General features: G+C 56.8%; 2 protein-coding genes across 2 annotated transcripts in view; both read left to right on the forward strand.

The window, feature by feature from the left end:
* Positions 1–12,319, forward strand: part of LOC135974464 (maestro heat-like repeat-containing protein family member 1) — a 936,803-nt gene that overhangs the window by 910,386 nt on the left and 14,098 nt on the right. The gene's annotated exons all lie outside the window — the stretch shown is intronic.
* Positions 3,796–12,272, forward strand: LOC135974462 (fibrinogen-like protein 1-like protein). Its single transcript, XM_065562654.1, has 3 exons — positions 3,796–3,903; positions 8,409–8,519; positions 9,895–12,272. The coding sequence occupies exons 1-3, from the start codon at positions 3,900–3,902 to the stop codon at positions 10,404–10,406; spliced, it is 627 nt and encodes a 208-aa protein (XP_065418726.1). The 5' UTR covers positions 3,796–3,899; the 3' UTR covers positions 10,407–12,272.

A 12,319-nucleotide genomic window follows, 5' to 3' on the forward strand; every position in this document is an offset into this window, starting at 1 on the left:
AATCCCGAGTCACAATCAGAGCGCGAGGGTGGCCGCGCTGCTGCCCCTGTTGTGCATGGGGTCGGCCCAGCACGCCCAGCTGATGGGGGTGATCCTGTCACGGAGTGTGGGGGGATGCAGGGTCCTGCACCCCTGGCTTCCTGCGATTCACCATTACTCTCAGCCAGCGAGTAAAGCAGAAGGTTTATTTAGATGACAGGAACAGAGTTCAAGACAGGTCCTGCAGGCACAGAAAACAGGACCCCCCTCAGTTAGGTCCATCTTGGGGTCCTCGGGCACCCCAGCCCCCTTGGGAGGTCAGAGCCCTGTCTGCCTCCCAGCCATTCCACCAGCCAGCTCCTGAAACTCTCCCTTCAGCGACCCCTCCCACAGCCTTTGTTCAGTTTCCTGGGCAAAGGTGTCACCTGGCCTCTAACCCCTTCCTGGGTTCTCATGTTACATGCTCAGGTATTCTCCGGTCAGTCTCCCATCCCCCAATGCAGACTATCCTAGCCACACTCCCCTGTCAGCATTCAAAGACCACAGTAAGAACAGTCCCAGTTCGTCACAGATGCGTAGCCAGGAAAATGATCAGGAACGGTCAGCATGGATTCACGAAGGGGAAGTCATGCCTGACTAACCTAATTGCCTTCTATGATGAGATAACTGGCTCTGTGGATGAGGGGAAAGTAGTGGATGTGTTATTCCTTGACTTTAGCAAAGCTTTTGATACGGTCTCCCACAGTATTCTTGCCGCCAAGTTAAAGAAGTATGGGCTGGATGAATGGACTGTAAGGTGGATAGAAAGCTGGCTAGATCGTCGGGCTCAACGGGTAGTGATCAATGGCTCCATGTCTAGTTGGCAGCCGGTTTCAAGCGGAGTGCCCCAAGGATCGGTCCTGGGGCCGGTTTTGTTTAATATCTTTATTAATGATCTGGAGGATGGTGTGGACTGCACTCTCAGCAAGTTTGCGGATAACACTAAACTAGGAGGCGTGGTAAATACACTAGAGGGTAGGGATAGGATACAGAGGGACCTAGACAAATTAGAGGATTGGGCCAAAAAAAACCTGATGAGGTTCAACAAGGACAAGTGCAGAGTCCTGCACTTAGCACGGAAGAATCCCATGCACTGCTACAGACTAGGGACCGAAAGGCTAGGTAGCAGTTCTGCAGAAAAGGACCTAGGGGTCACAGTGGACGAGAAGCTGGATATGAGTCAACAGTGTGCTCTTGTTGCCAAGAAGGCTAACGGCATTTTGGGCTGTATAAGTAGGGGCATTGCCAGCAGATCGAGGAACGTGATCGTTCCCCTTTATTCGACATTGGTGAGGCCTCATCTGGAGTACTGTGTCCAGTTTTGGGCCCCACACTACAAGAAGGATGTGGAAAAATTGGAAAGAGTCCAATGGAGGGCAACAAAAATGATTAGGGGTCTGGAGCACATGACTTATGAGGAGAGGCTGAGGGAACTGGGATTGTTTAGTCTCCAGAAGAGAAGAATGAGGGGGATTTGATAGCAGCCTTCAACTACCTGAAGGAGGGTTTCAAAGAGGATGGAGCTCGGCTGTTCTCAGTGGTGGCAGATGACAGAACAAGGAGCAATGGTCTCAAGTTGCAGTGGGGGAGGTCCAGGTTGGATATTAGGAGAAACAATTTCACTAGGAGGGTGGTGAAATACTTGAATGCGTTACCTAGGGAGGTGGTGGAGTCTCCTTCCTTGGAGGTTTTTAAGGCCCGGCTTGACAAAGCCTTGGCTGGGATGATTTAGTTGGGAATTGGTCCTGCTTTGAGCAGGGGGTTGGACTAGATGACCTCTTGAGGTCCCTTCCAACCCTGATATTCTATGATTCTATGAATCAGCCAGAATCCACTGGAAGCTGCTTTACCAGTTTGTTGGGGCAGCCAGACTTATGGGGCCGGCTGCAGCTGGCATTCGGGGTGTGCAGGCGGGGGGGAGGAGGTAGCATGAATTGCATGTGGGAGATTCATTTGTTGTTTGTGTGACAGCACAAACTCCCCCTCATCCAAAAACCTGGTCCCCAAATGAGCAGACTGGAGCACATCACACTAAGCAAACTGGTGCCACGTGCAACAAAATAAACAGGTCCCATCTCGTGTCCTTTGTTGCACATTTCGATGGCGTGTGCCAGGTGCTGGCAGGTTGCAGGGTCGAGAAGCGTGCATGCGGGTGAACCGCCTGGGTGCTCTTTTCCAGAACTATACGGACGTGGAGCTGTTCCCTCTAATGCACCAGTTCCTGCCCCCTGTATCCCAGCCAGAGAGCTGGGACACAGAGAGCAGCTGCCTTGACAGTCGCTGAATGAATCCAGTTTGATCCTCTTCCCTGTGGGACAGATGCAGCAGCAGCGCAGTCTCGCTCCAGCCCATCCCACTCAGGTATCTCCTCACCCGGCCATGACCTGTCGGGACAATGGCAGGAGCTGGGGTTCAGTCTCTGTAACCTCACGTGCTAAGCAGGGATTAGTGATACCAAATGGAACTGAAAGTCCGAGGGGGATGGGGAGAGGGGTTCCCACCGGGTGTGTGGGTTTGGTGAAAGGCGCCTACAAAACATTGGGTCTGCCCAGTGCTTAAAGACAGAGCTGACTGGACTCAGCTGGAAGTCCTGGTTTCTTCTCAGTGATCCCTCGAGCTGAAAACACTGTGAAGCCGGTTTGCGTGGGCACCATAGAGCTGGTGCTGTGGTGAAAGACAGTACAGGGGGGAGCAGCAGCGAGGTTCCCCCTAGCCAGGGAAGTCACTAAGAGCTGGACTCACTCCGGGCTGGAGGTAGGATGACCAGACATCAAATGTGAAAAATCGGGACGGGGGTGGGGGGTAATAGAAGCCTATATAAGAAAAAGACCCAAAAATCGGGACTGTCCCTATAAAATCGGGACATCTGGTCACCCTAGCTGGAGGCCCCTCAGAGCATGGCATCGCAGCTCCAGGCAGAGACGGCAGCATGGAGCAGCAGCGGTGCAGAGCAGAGGCAGAGGCATCCCTGGCCCACCCCTTCTCTCCCTGGGGCAGGAGGCGAACCCCCCCCCCCCCCCCGAACGCCCCCTGAACTCTCAAACTCTGCTGAGCTAGGCCCGTAAACCGGGTAAGAGGACAGCAGAGGGAAAATGGCAGGGGTGTGCCAAAGGGACATTCGTCCATTGGACTCTCTCATCCCAAGCTGGATGAGGCAAGGGGCTGCTACCCAAAGGATTGTAGAGCGGGCGTTTCACTCACAGTTCACATACTGCTGAGTCACTCTTGTGGTGGTTTCCCCAGTTCATGCTGCGTTTCTTTCTCCTCTAAATAAAAGTTCTCGTGTGTTAGACTCAGACTCAGTGCTCGCGACGGGGGAAAAGCTGCCTGTTAGGGGCGTGCTGGTCAGTTTCCCAGATTTCTGGGAGGGACGCTCCAGCTGGTTCTGCTTTGCAATGCTAAGAGGAACCCCGAGATCCTGATTCTCGTCCTTGTCACTGCCAATATCACCTGGCACAAGCGTTACACACCCATGGCGTTCTGCACAACTCCCGTTCCTGCCATCTCCTCTGGCTTGATCCTCTCCATTTAGTGCGTCCTTCGTCTGGAAGGCCGATGATACGGTAATGCCGCAGAGTCCCACTGAGAAATTAAATCCCTGGCTCACACCTGCCCGGCTTCAGAAACGTTGGCATTCTCGGGGAGGAGGGAGGGAGCCCAAGAAATCTGGTATCTGCGGTAAATAAAGGATGGGCAGACGTTCCGGAGGGGGCTCCCTCCCTGCCCACAGGCCAGGCTTGAGGCCAGCAGTTGAGAAAGCAAGATAAGCTGGGTGTGGAGTGGCGTTTTCCCCATAAAGGCATGGAGACCCGGCTCTGGTTTCTGATGTGGAAGTGGGACGCTTCAGGGTGCTAACTCGTCCGCTCACCTGCAGCCTCGGGATGGGTGAGTTTTATTGAAATGCCCAGTATTTCACACAGCCTGGAGATGTAGGGCCAGAGCCTGGTGGTGGGCACCAGAGCCCCAGGCGGTGTGGGCACGTGGGGGAGGTGCAGTGGCAGGGTATGCTATGTGGCCCCTGTGGGACACCATGTGCCCTGAGTGCCCGGGCACAGGAAGGAACGTGCCCAGACAGACGCAGTAACTACCGCATAGAGAGGGGCAGCCTGCACTCCTCCCAGTGTCGTCCCTCAGCCCGGGCAGGTGCACAATGGGGAGGGGAGCCCTGGTGCATCCTCTGCTTTCCCGACCCTGCCTGGCCGAGGCACAAGGGATGGGGGCGCAGTGAGGTACATGCTGCTTTTCCTTTGAAACGGAGCAGCATTTCCCCCCGCTAGTGCATGCTGCAGCATGAGCCTGGCTAGCTAGGAGTCTGGCAGTGCCTCCTGGTGGGTAAAGAGTGCCCCCAGAGCCATGGGGTACCAGGAGCCTGGCGGGGATCCCCTGCCCAGCGCTCTGCTGGACCCTAGGCAGGAATCCTCCCTCCCTGCCCCAGGTACCTTTGGGCATTGGGGCCAAAGTACTTTAGAACACAAAGGAACTAGCATAAACCATGTTTTAAAAATGGGGAAACTGAGGTATGGTGCAGTGTAATGAGTTTTCCAAGGTCACAGGTCGAACTCAGGCCCTCTGTGTCTTAGACTATTAGAGTGTGTGAACGGCTGCTAGCTGGCAGTGTCCCCACTCCTCTGGGGCGTCAGGAGAAGCGGAGGCGTGTTTTCAAGGATGAGTGACTCCAGATTGTTATTTCACTTCAGTTCCAAACATTGTAGTTCTGGCTTGTCAGACTCACTGAAATCCTTCTCCTTTAAAGCTTTAACCCTTTGCCTGCCATGGGGTTACACCTCTCTCCTCCCTCTCACAAGGATACCTGAGATTGCTGGCAGCGTGTCACAGTTACTTGGGCTGTGACATTGTCTGAAGAATTTGGGGTCCAGGCAGCTCCAAAAAGAAGGTGTTTCCAATGCAATCTGTCTGTGGATCATGTCTGCAGGGCCGGCTTTAGCGCCAAGAGGGCCCCACGCTGCAGCTGTCCGCTCACTTCCCCCTCCTCCCCTCCCCTGAACGCTCCGCCCCCTTCCTTGCTTATTCGCGGGAAGTCTGAAAAGAAGCAGGGGCGGGCCGGCAGCACAAGATAAGCTGGGGTGGTGGGGGCGTGAGAAGGGCTCCGGGGAGGCGTGGCCCGTTCCCGCAGGCCCCAGCGGCTCTGGCCCGGCTTGGCTCCAGCCCGGCCCCCGCAGCTCGGGTCGGCTCCGGCCCGGCCCAGTCCTGGCGGCGCGGCTCCCACGGCGCGGCTCGGGTCTCCCCGTCTCCCCCGCGGCGTGGCGCGGCTCGGGTCTCCCCCCGTCCCCCCCCCTGTGGCGCGGTGCGGCTCAGGTCTCCCCCAGTCCCCCCCCCACGGCGCGGCGTGGCTAGGGTTTCCCCCCGTCCCCCCCCGCGGCGCGGCTCGGGTCTCTCCCCGTCCCCCCCCGCGGCGCGGCTTGGGTCTCCCCCCATCCCCCCCCGCGGCGCGGCTCAGGTCTCCCCCCGTCGCCCCCTCGCGGCGCGGCGTGGCGCGGCTCGGGTCTCCCCCCATCCCCCCCTCGCGGCGCGGCGCGGCTTGGGTCTCCCCCCGTCCCCCCCTCCCCGCGGCGCGGCTCGATTCCTGGGGGCGGGGCTTGCAGCAAGCCCCGCCCCCAGGAATCGGGCCCCGCTCTTGCTAAAGCCAGCCCTGCATGTCTGGGCAAAGTGTTTCCATTGCAGCAGTGTGTTTCGGTGTGTCGTTTACACGGTGTTCTCTCTCTCTCTCTCTAATTCATTTGCACGTTTGTATCACGGTCACTTGTGGGAAGTATCAGAGGGGTAGCCGTGTTAGTTTGAATCTGTAAAAAGTAACAGAGGGTCCTGTGCACCTTTAAGACTAACAGTATAAGTCACTTGTGGGGTTAGTTGTGGACTTTCTAACTTTGCAACACCACATGAATACAATGATGGCTGACAGAATGCACTTTGACACACACACACACACCCTGCCCGGCCCACCCCACCCCACCCCACCCCACCCCACAAAAAGCTGCCATTTTGCAACTGTCATGGGCCGGCAGCAGCTATAATCAAACTTGGGACCTCTGGAGCTTCACACGTGAGCCTCTGCTGTAGGGTTCTCAACCTTAGGGTTGCCATTCGTCCGGATTCCCCCGGACATGTCCGGATTTTTTAACTAAAAATAGCGTCCGGGGGGAATTTGTTAATGTCCGGACTTCCCTCTCTCCCCTCCCCCCCCATGCAGAGCACTCGCGGCTAACAGGGCAGCCGGATGGTGCTACTTACATGGGGCTCCGACAGCGAGAGAGACCCCTCCTCCACTTCCCCCTCCCCCCCCTGCAGCATAGCTCACTCCCTCCCTGCATTCGCCTCCGGCAGGCTGGAGCTCCTCCCCCGCTGCTGGCCAGCGTGCCGGGAGAACGGCTCAGACTCAGCAAGCTCCCAGAGAGCCCTTAGGTGAACCAAAGGGCAACGACAAGGGAGCCAGGGGGCAGGAGAAGGGGCAGGGAGGTTTTGGATGGGGCAGTCAAGAGATGGGGGGGGTTCAGGAGTTCAGGGGGGAGTTTTCTGGGGGGGAGTGTGGATAAGGTTTTGGGCAGTCAGGGTACAGGTAGGGGGTAGGGTCCTGGGGGGGAATTTGGGGGGGGGTCTTAGGAGGGGGCAGTTAGGGGACAAGGAACAGGGAGTCTTAGGTAGGGGGTGGGGTTCTGGAGGGCAGTTAGGAGCAGGGGTCCCAGGAGGGGGCAGTCAGGGGACAAGGAGTGGGGGGTGGGTGTTTGGGAGTTTTGGGGGGGCTGTCAGGGGGCAGGGGTGGGGAGAGGGATCGGAGCAGTCAGGGGACAGGGAGCAGAGGGGTTTAGATAGGTCGGGAGTTCTGGGGGGGGCTGTCAGGGGGTGGGGAGTGGTTGGATGGGGTGTGGGAGTCCCAGGGCTCTGTCTGGGGGTGTGGATAAGGGTTGGGGCAATCAGGGCACAGGTAGGGGGTAGGGTCCTAGGTGGCCAGTTAGGATTGGGGAGAGGGTCTCAGGAGGGGGCAGTCAGGGGACAAGGAGCAGGGAGGCTTAGGTAGGGGGTGAAGTCTTGGGGGGGCAGTTAGGGGCAGGGGTCCCAGGAGGGGGCAGTCAGGGGACAAAGAGCGAGGGGGGAGGGTTGGGGGTTCTGAGGGGGGCGGGAAGTGGGTGGGGCAGGGGCGGGGCTAGGGCAGAACAGGGGTGGGGCTCCTCCCGTCCTCTTTTTTGCTTGCTGAAATATGGTAACCCTACTCAACCTATTTACCACTGGGGGCTGCATATGCCGTGCTCTGCGTTATGTGGGCTGTAGCTACACAAGATGTAATACCAGGGCCGTGATAGATATACCTGGGGGCGGAGGGAGGGGGTGAATGAGCCAGTTTCTGTCCAAGAGTCTGGATTGCTCTGGGCTGCTGATCCCGGCAAGGTCATTGTGAATTCCTGTGCTGAGTGCTGAAGGTGGCCTGGGAAAAGCATGTGTGGGGACGGGGAGGGGTGTCTATGTTAATCCCGGCTGAAATAAATGGCCATGCCCTTGCTAGGGCAGCGCTTACAGTGCACCCCTCAGCGACCCGGCTCCATTTTGAACTCTTTTTGGCCAGGACTGTGGCCCCTGGCGACTCTGCCCACTTTAAGCCTGGCCTGAGCTGGGCCCACAGAACAGCTGCAGTGTCAGCAGCGTGTCCCCCTCTGGGCTGCTGGGCTGCAGTGCAGGGGGCAGCATGCCTGGCGTGGGGCACACAGCAGCTCTGTGCCCTGGGCCCCTCTTACCTGGCGCTCATCTGAGGGGGGCAGAGCCCTGCCGGAGGCTGCCCAGCTGCTGTCTCTGTGTGGGTGAGCGGGCACTGCCCTCTGGCTGGTGGTAGTGACTGTGGACGGGGGGAGCTGGGACAGAGGGGGTTGCTCCGAGCAGCACTCCCCTTGCAGCGGTGCAGCGCGGGGAGAGAGGAGGCAGCTCCTTCCCCACCACAGGGAGCGCTTCAGCCGGCCCTGACCCGCCCGGGACCCGGGAGCCAGGCAATCGGACCCGCAATCTTTGAATGGTTTTTACCATGCAGCTGGGTCCCTGCTGTGTGCTAATCAGGCCGGCTGCAGAGACGGAGAACGTGGCCGGGCCGGGGGAGAGGTGAATGGTGGGCTTCACCCCGTCTCCAGAGACTTGGGCCCACCCCCCCCATGCTGACCCCCTTTGAATATCCAGCCATGTCCTGCGGTGCCTACCTGGGAGTTGAGCTCTTCTGAAAATCTGGCCCAGTAGTTGAGCCCTCTGAAAACTCTGGCCTTAGTGTCTAAGGGTAACATTTTCAAGAGTGGCTAAGTCACTTAAGTGCCTAAATCCCAGTGACTTCTAGTGGGATTTAGGCACTTGTGAAACTCTCTCCTGGTCTCATGTCCAGCGGTTTCTGTCCCCTGCAGGGTTCCAGTCCAGCTCTCTCGTGTTTCTGTCTGTGCTGTCCATGATGGCGCTCCTTTGCGTAGCCCCCGTGCAGGGCAACGGGGCCCTGGCCCACAAGAAGGTCGAGAGGGGTGAGTAGAGAACCCGTCGGAGAGCTTCTATCATCTGCCATATCTGAGATCAGGGCATCGTGGGCCTGATTCTGCTCCTCTCCCCCATGCCGGGGTCACCCCTAGATCCACTTATCCACTGAATGCACCTTCCAGCCCTCCCGCCAGCGCTGGGCCCAAAGAAACGCTGAGTTCTCCAAAGGGATCGCAAGGCCGGCCTGCGCTAGTGAGCCCACTACTCCCATTCGCAGGCCTCCAGCGCCTGGGAATGGGCCAGCCGGGGTGGGGGAGGTGCTGCTCGACTGGCTGTTTGCTTTACACAGCTTCGTTATCCCTTTCTCCGGTAACGGCTGCCAAGCCCCCGGCAGTGACTGAAGAGCGCTGGTGCCAACCGCAGGGCAGCGTGTGGGAACCAGGCACCCCCCCCCAAATTGGCTGGGAGTTCTACCCTTCAATCTCACCAACTCCTATACTAGGGCTAGCCCCGGCTAACAGCTGGGGATCTCTCGCTCATGCCTAGAAGCCTTGCGCCCAGAATCCAGGTAGCAGGGAGAGCCAGTTCCTCCTTGTCAGGGGTTTTCATTCCCTTCTCCCCACACCTCCAGCGGCTCTGGGAGCTGCTCAGGGGCTTGCCCAGGCAGGTTAGGGGCCGAACCAGCTCCAGAGGTGGCCCTGAGCCCCTGCCCCCGCAGTGCTCAGCAGCTCCTCCCCCTCGGCTCAGCTATGGGGGAGGGGCACACAGGGGGATTGTCTGGGGGGTAGGGGAGCTGGGGGGGCTCAGGCTCGAGGGAGGACCCTGGGGAAGGGAGGGGCAGTATAACCACAGTGCTCTCATTCTACCAGGATAGTTCGGGACAATTTCCGCCCCAAAGACAAGCCCCTCAATAGGATGTCTGGAATTTTCAAAGGCGCCACAGGGAGTTGGGTGCCTAAATCCCACTGAATTCCAATCACAGTCGGGTGTCAAACTCCCTTAGGGCTCTTTGAAAACTCTCATTTAAATTGTCACCGATGGGTTTCATAATTAACATTCGCTGAGATGGATCTGGCAGCGTCTCCCCCACCCTCCCCAAATGATTTCTTCAGCTGTACGGACTCGGGAAGGATACAGAGCCTTGGTTTACACTTGATTCATCTCCTCAAGGTTTCTTCAAAACCAGCAGAGCAAGAAACTATTCTTATTTTATTTTATTGGTAAAATGAAAGTGTAAGATCTGGAGCGGGATTCTGTGGCCAGGAATGGCCGGGGCGGATTCTGTGGCTGTAGTATTGTGAAATACACAGGACCTGCCTCTAAAACCCAGCCTCCAGTTACCCCAGGCTGATTTGATCGAACTAGCTAGCGCTCACTCCCCCCCCCACCTGCCCCCTTAACCTGATGTTCGTGGCATTTCAGGGTTCCCCAAAGACTGCAGCAACATTCCCAGGGACAGCCCCAGTGGGGTCCATGTCATCCAGCCGGCAGGCTCTCCCCCTCGAGTGGTGTGGTGTGACATGGACACCGAAGGCAAAGGCTGGACCATTGTCCAAAGAAATTCTTACAACACAGAGATCACCTGGAAGGAGTCCTGGAGCACCTACAAGTATGGCTTTGGGAACGTGCAGCAGGATTACTGGCCGGGCAACGAGTACCTGTCCCTGCTCACGCGGCAGAACACCTACAAGGTCCGCTTTGTGGTGGAGGACAAATCCAACAACACCCGCTACACAGAGTACGACATCTTCAGTGTCGAGGATGAGCCGAGCGGGTACCCGCTGAGGCTGGGCAGGTACTCTGGGGACGGCGAGGACTATCTCACCACCTACCACTCCGGCCTGGGGGGCATACACGACAACATGAAGTTCAGCACGACTGACAAGGATCAGGACCAGACCAGTGGGAATTGCGCAAGTAGCTATGGAGGCTAGTGGTACGACAAGTGTCAGAACGTCCTGCTCAATGGGAAAGGCTACATCTACTGGGCAGGGTTCTGTAAGAGTGGGGATTGCAAGTCTTCCCTCATCCTGGTTAAGCCAACAGACGTGTGCTGGGTCCGGAAGGAGGAGCCCATCCTCCTTGGGAGCCCGCGCCGCTGAGAAGGGGAGACAATATTAGATCAGACACGGAGCGCCATCCCCCACCTAATCAGTGCAGTCCCTGCAATGCCTCCACTCTGCTCACTCCCTTCCTGTTGGCTTCTACATGGTAAGTCCCCTGGAATAAATGCTGAGAGCCGACACCGCCGATGCGTTCGAATGACACAAAGAGTGTGATTGGTGTGTATAACTGGAGCCCTGCTTCCACTCTGCCTCGCTGGAAGCCATGTCACTCACAATAACTTTAGACCCACATTTACCTCTGCTTCTCCCAGCCCTGCCACTGCCCCTTGGCATTCGTGATCAATGAATCATGACACTGGATTTCTAGCAACTGTAATTGAGCATTTAAATGGGGGATGACTCAAAGCCAGGACTTTACATCTGAATCCTGCATGTATTAGCAGTGGTGAGTTTGGGTTCAAAAACCTGGCCTCTGTGTTTTTAATAAATATGGTTATTACATGAGAAAACATTGCAACAGTAATTAATTGCTGATAAACCACTGAGATTAGATAGACGTGCAACGAAACCACACAATAAAGATATTGGTGTCCCTCTTCAACCCAAGGGGCTAGTCAAAGTTTGGGGCCCTGGGGATGTTCCAGTGGGGAGCAGAAATTGGCAATGGAGTCTGGTAATTTTTTGATGTCTTGTTTATTTACAAGGAACATATATAGTCCTGCTTCTCCAAACACAACAGGAACCAACAGCAGGGATTAGCCTCCCTGCTCTCAGCTCCAAGCCTCTTTAGCCAGCACCTGGCCCAAAAGCTCTCTATGCTCCTCCCAAGATGTAGTCCTGGCTGGTCCACTGGCAGGGGTGAAGATGCGGGGGAATGTGAAGGGGCGTTGCCCCCCCCCCCAAAACTGCATCTTTCCATTCCCCTCCTGACCATGGCCCTTCAGTGCATCCCCAGGACACAAGGCCCTGTCCAATTGGCCTTCCTGACAGAGCCTGCATGGAGAGCGTGCGTAGGGGGGAGTTTGGGGGGCAGGTTTGGAAAGAGGGATTTTTTCAGCGGGAGGGAAGCTGGGAGCCCTACCGGTGCTGAATTTCCGTAGTGCAGAGGTTCAGCTGGGACAGGCGTCCAAACTGTTGGTACTTGTCTCAAGATAAGTAGGATGTGGGTGGTCTGGAAATCTTATCATAGAATATCAGGATTGGAAGGGACCTCAGGAGGTCATCTAGTCCCACCCCCTGCTCAAAGCAGGGCCAATCCCCAGACAGATTTTTGCCCCAGATCCCTAAATGGCTCCCTCAAGGATTCAACTCACAACCCTGGGTTTAGCAGGCCAATGTTCAAACCACTGAGCTATCCCTCTCCCCTTGTAAAATCAGCCCTTCTCACCAATTACGGACGTATCTGGGGTTTGGGCTTAATGGAAATCCTGGGAGAAAGCCTCATGCTACTGCTGCTTCTGGGTCTGATACAAACTAGGAAATACAGGACCACGGTTAATAAGAGCAGCTCAAAAGATCATTTTCGCTGAGCCCAGCCCTGCACAGATTTCCAGCTTAGGTTTGCATTTTCAGCAAAAGTTCTTGTTGATTATTTTCTCCCAACCCCTTTGTGCCTCCATAATAGCCAGCCACCCCGTCAGTCGCATCCTGGGGCGCTCCAGGGACAGGGGTGAGGGATAGAGGAGCAGATACACGACACACCTGTCTTCAGTTCCTTTGGGTGGAAATTCCTGATTGCATGGATGAGTCCCGTTCAGATGGGTGGGTTTCGTGTGTCTGTG

This window comes from Chrysemys picta, chromosome 12 (genome assembly GCF_011386835.1).
Source record: "Chrysemys picta bellii isolate R12L10 chromosome 12, ASM1138683v2, whole genome shotgun sequence".
In the NCBI taxonomy this organism is placed as follows: Eukaryota; Metazoa; Chordata; order Testudines; family Emydidae; genus Chrysemys; species Chrysemys picta.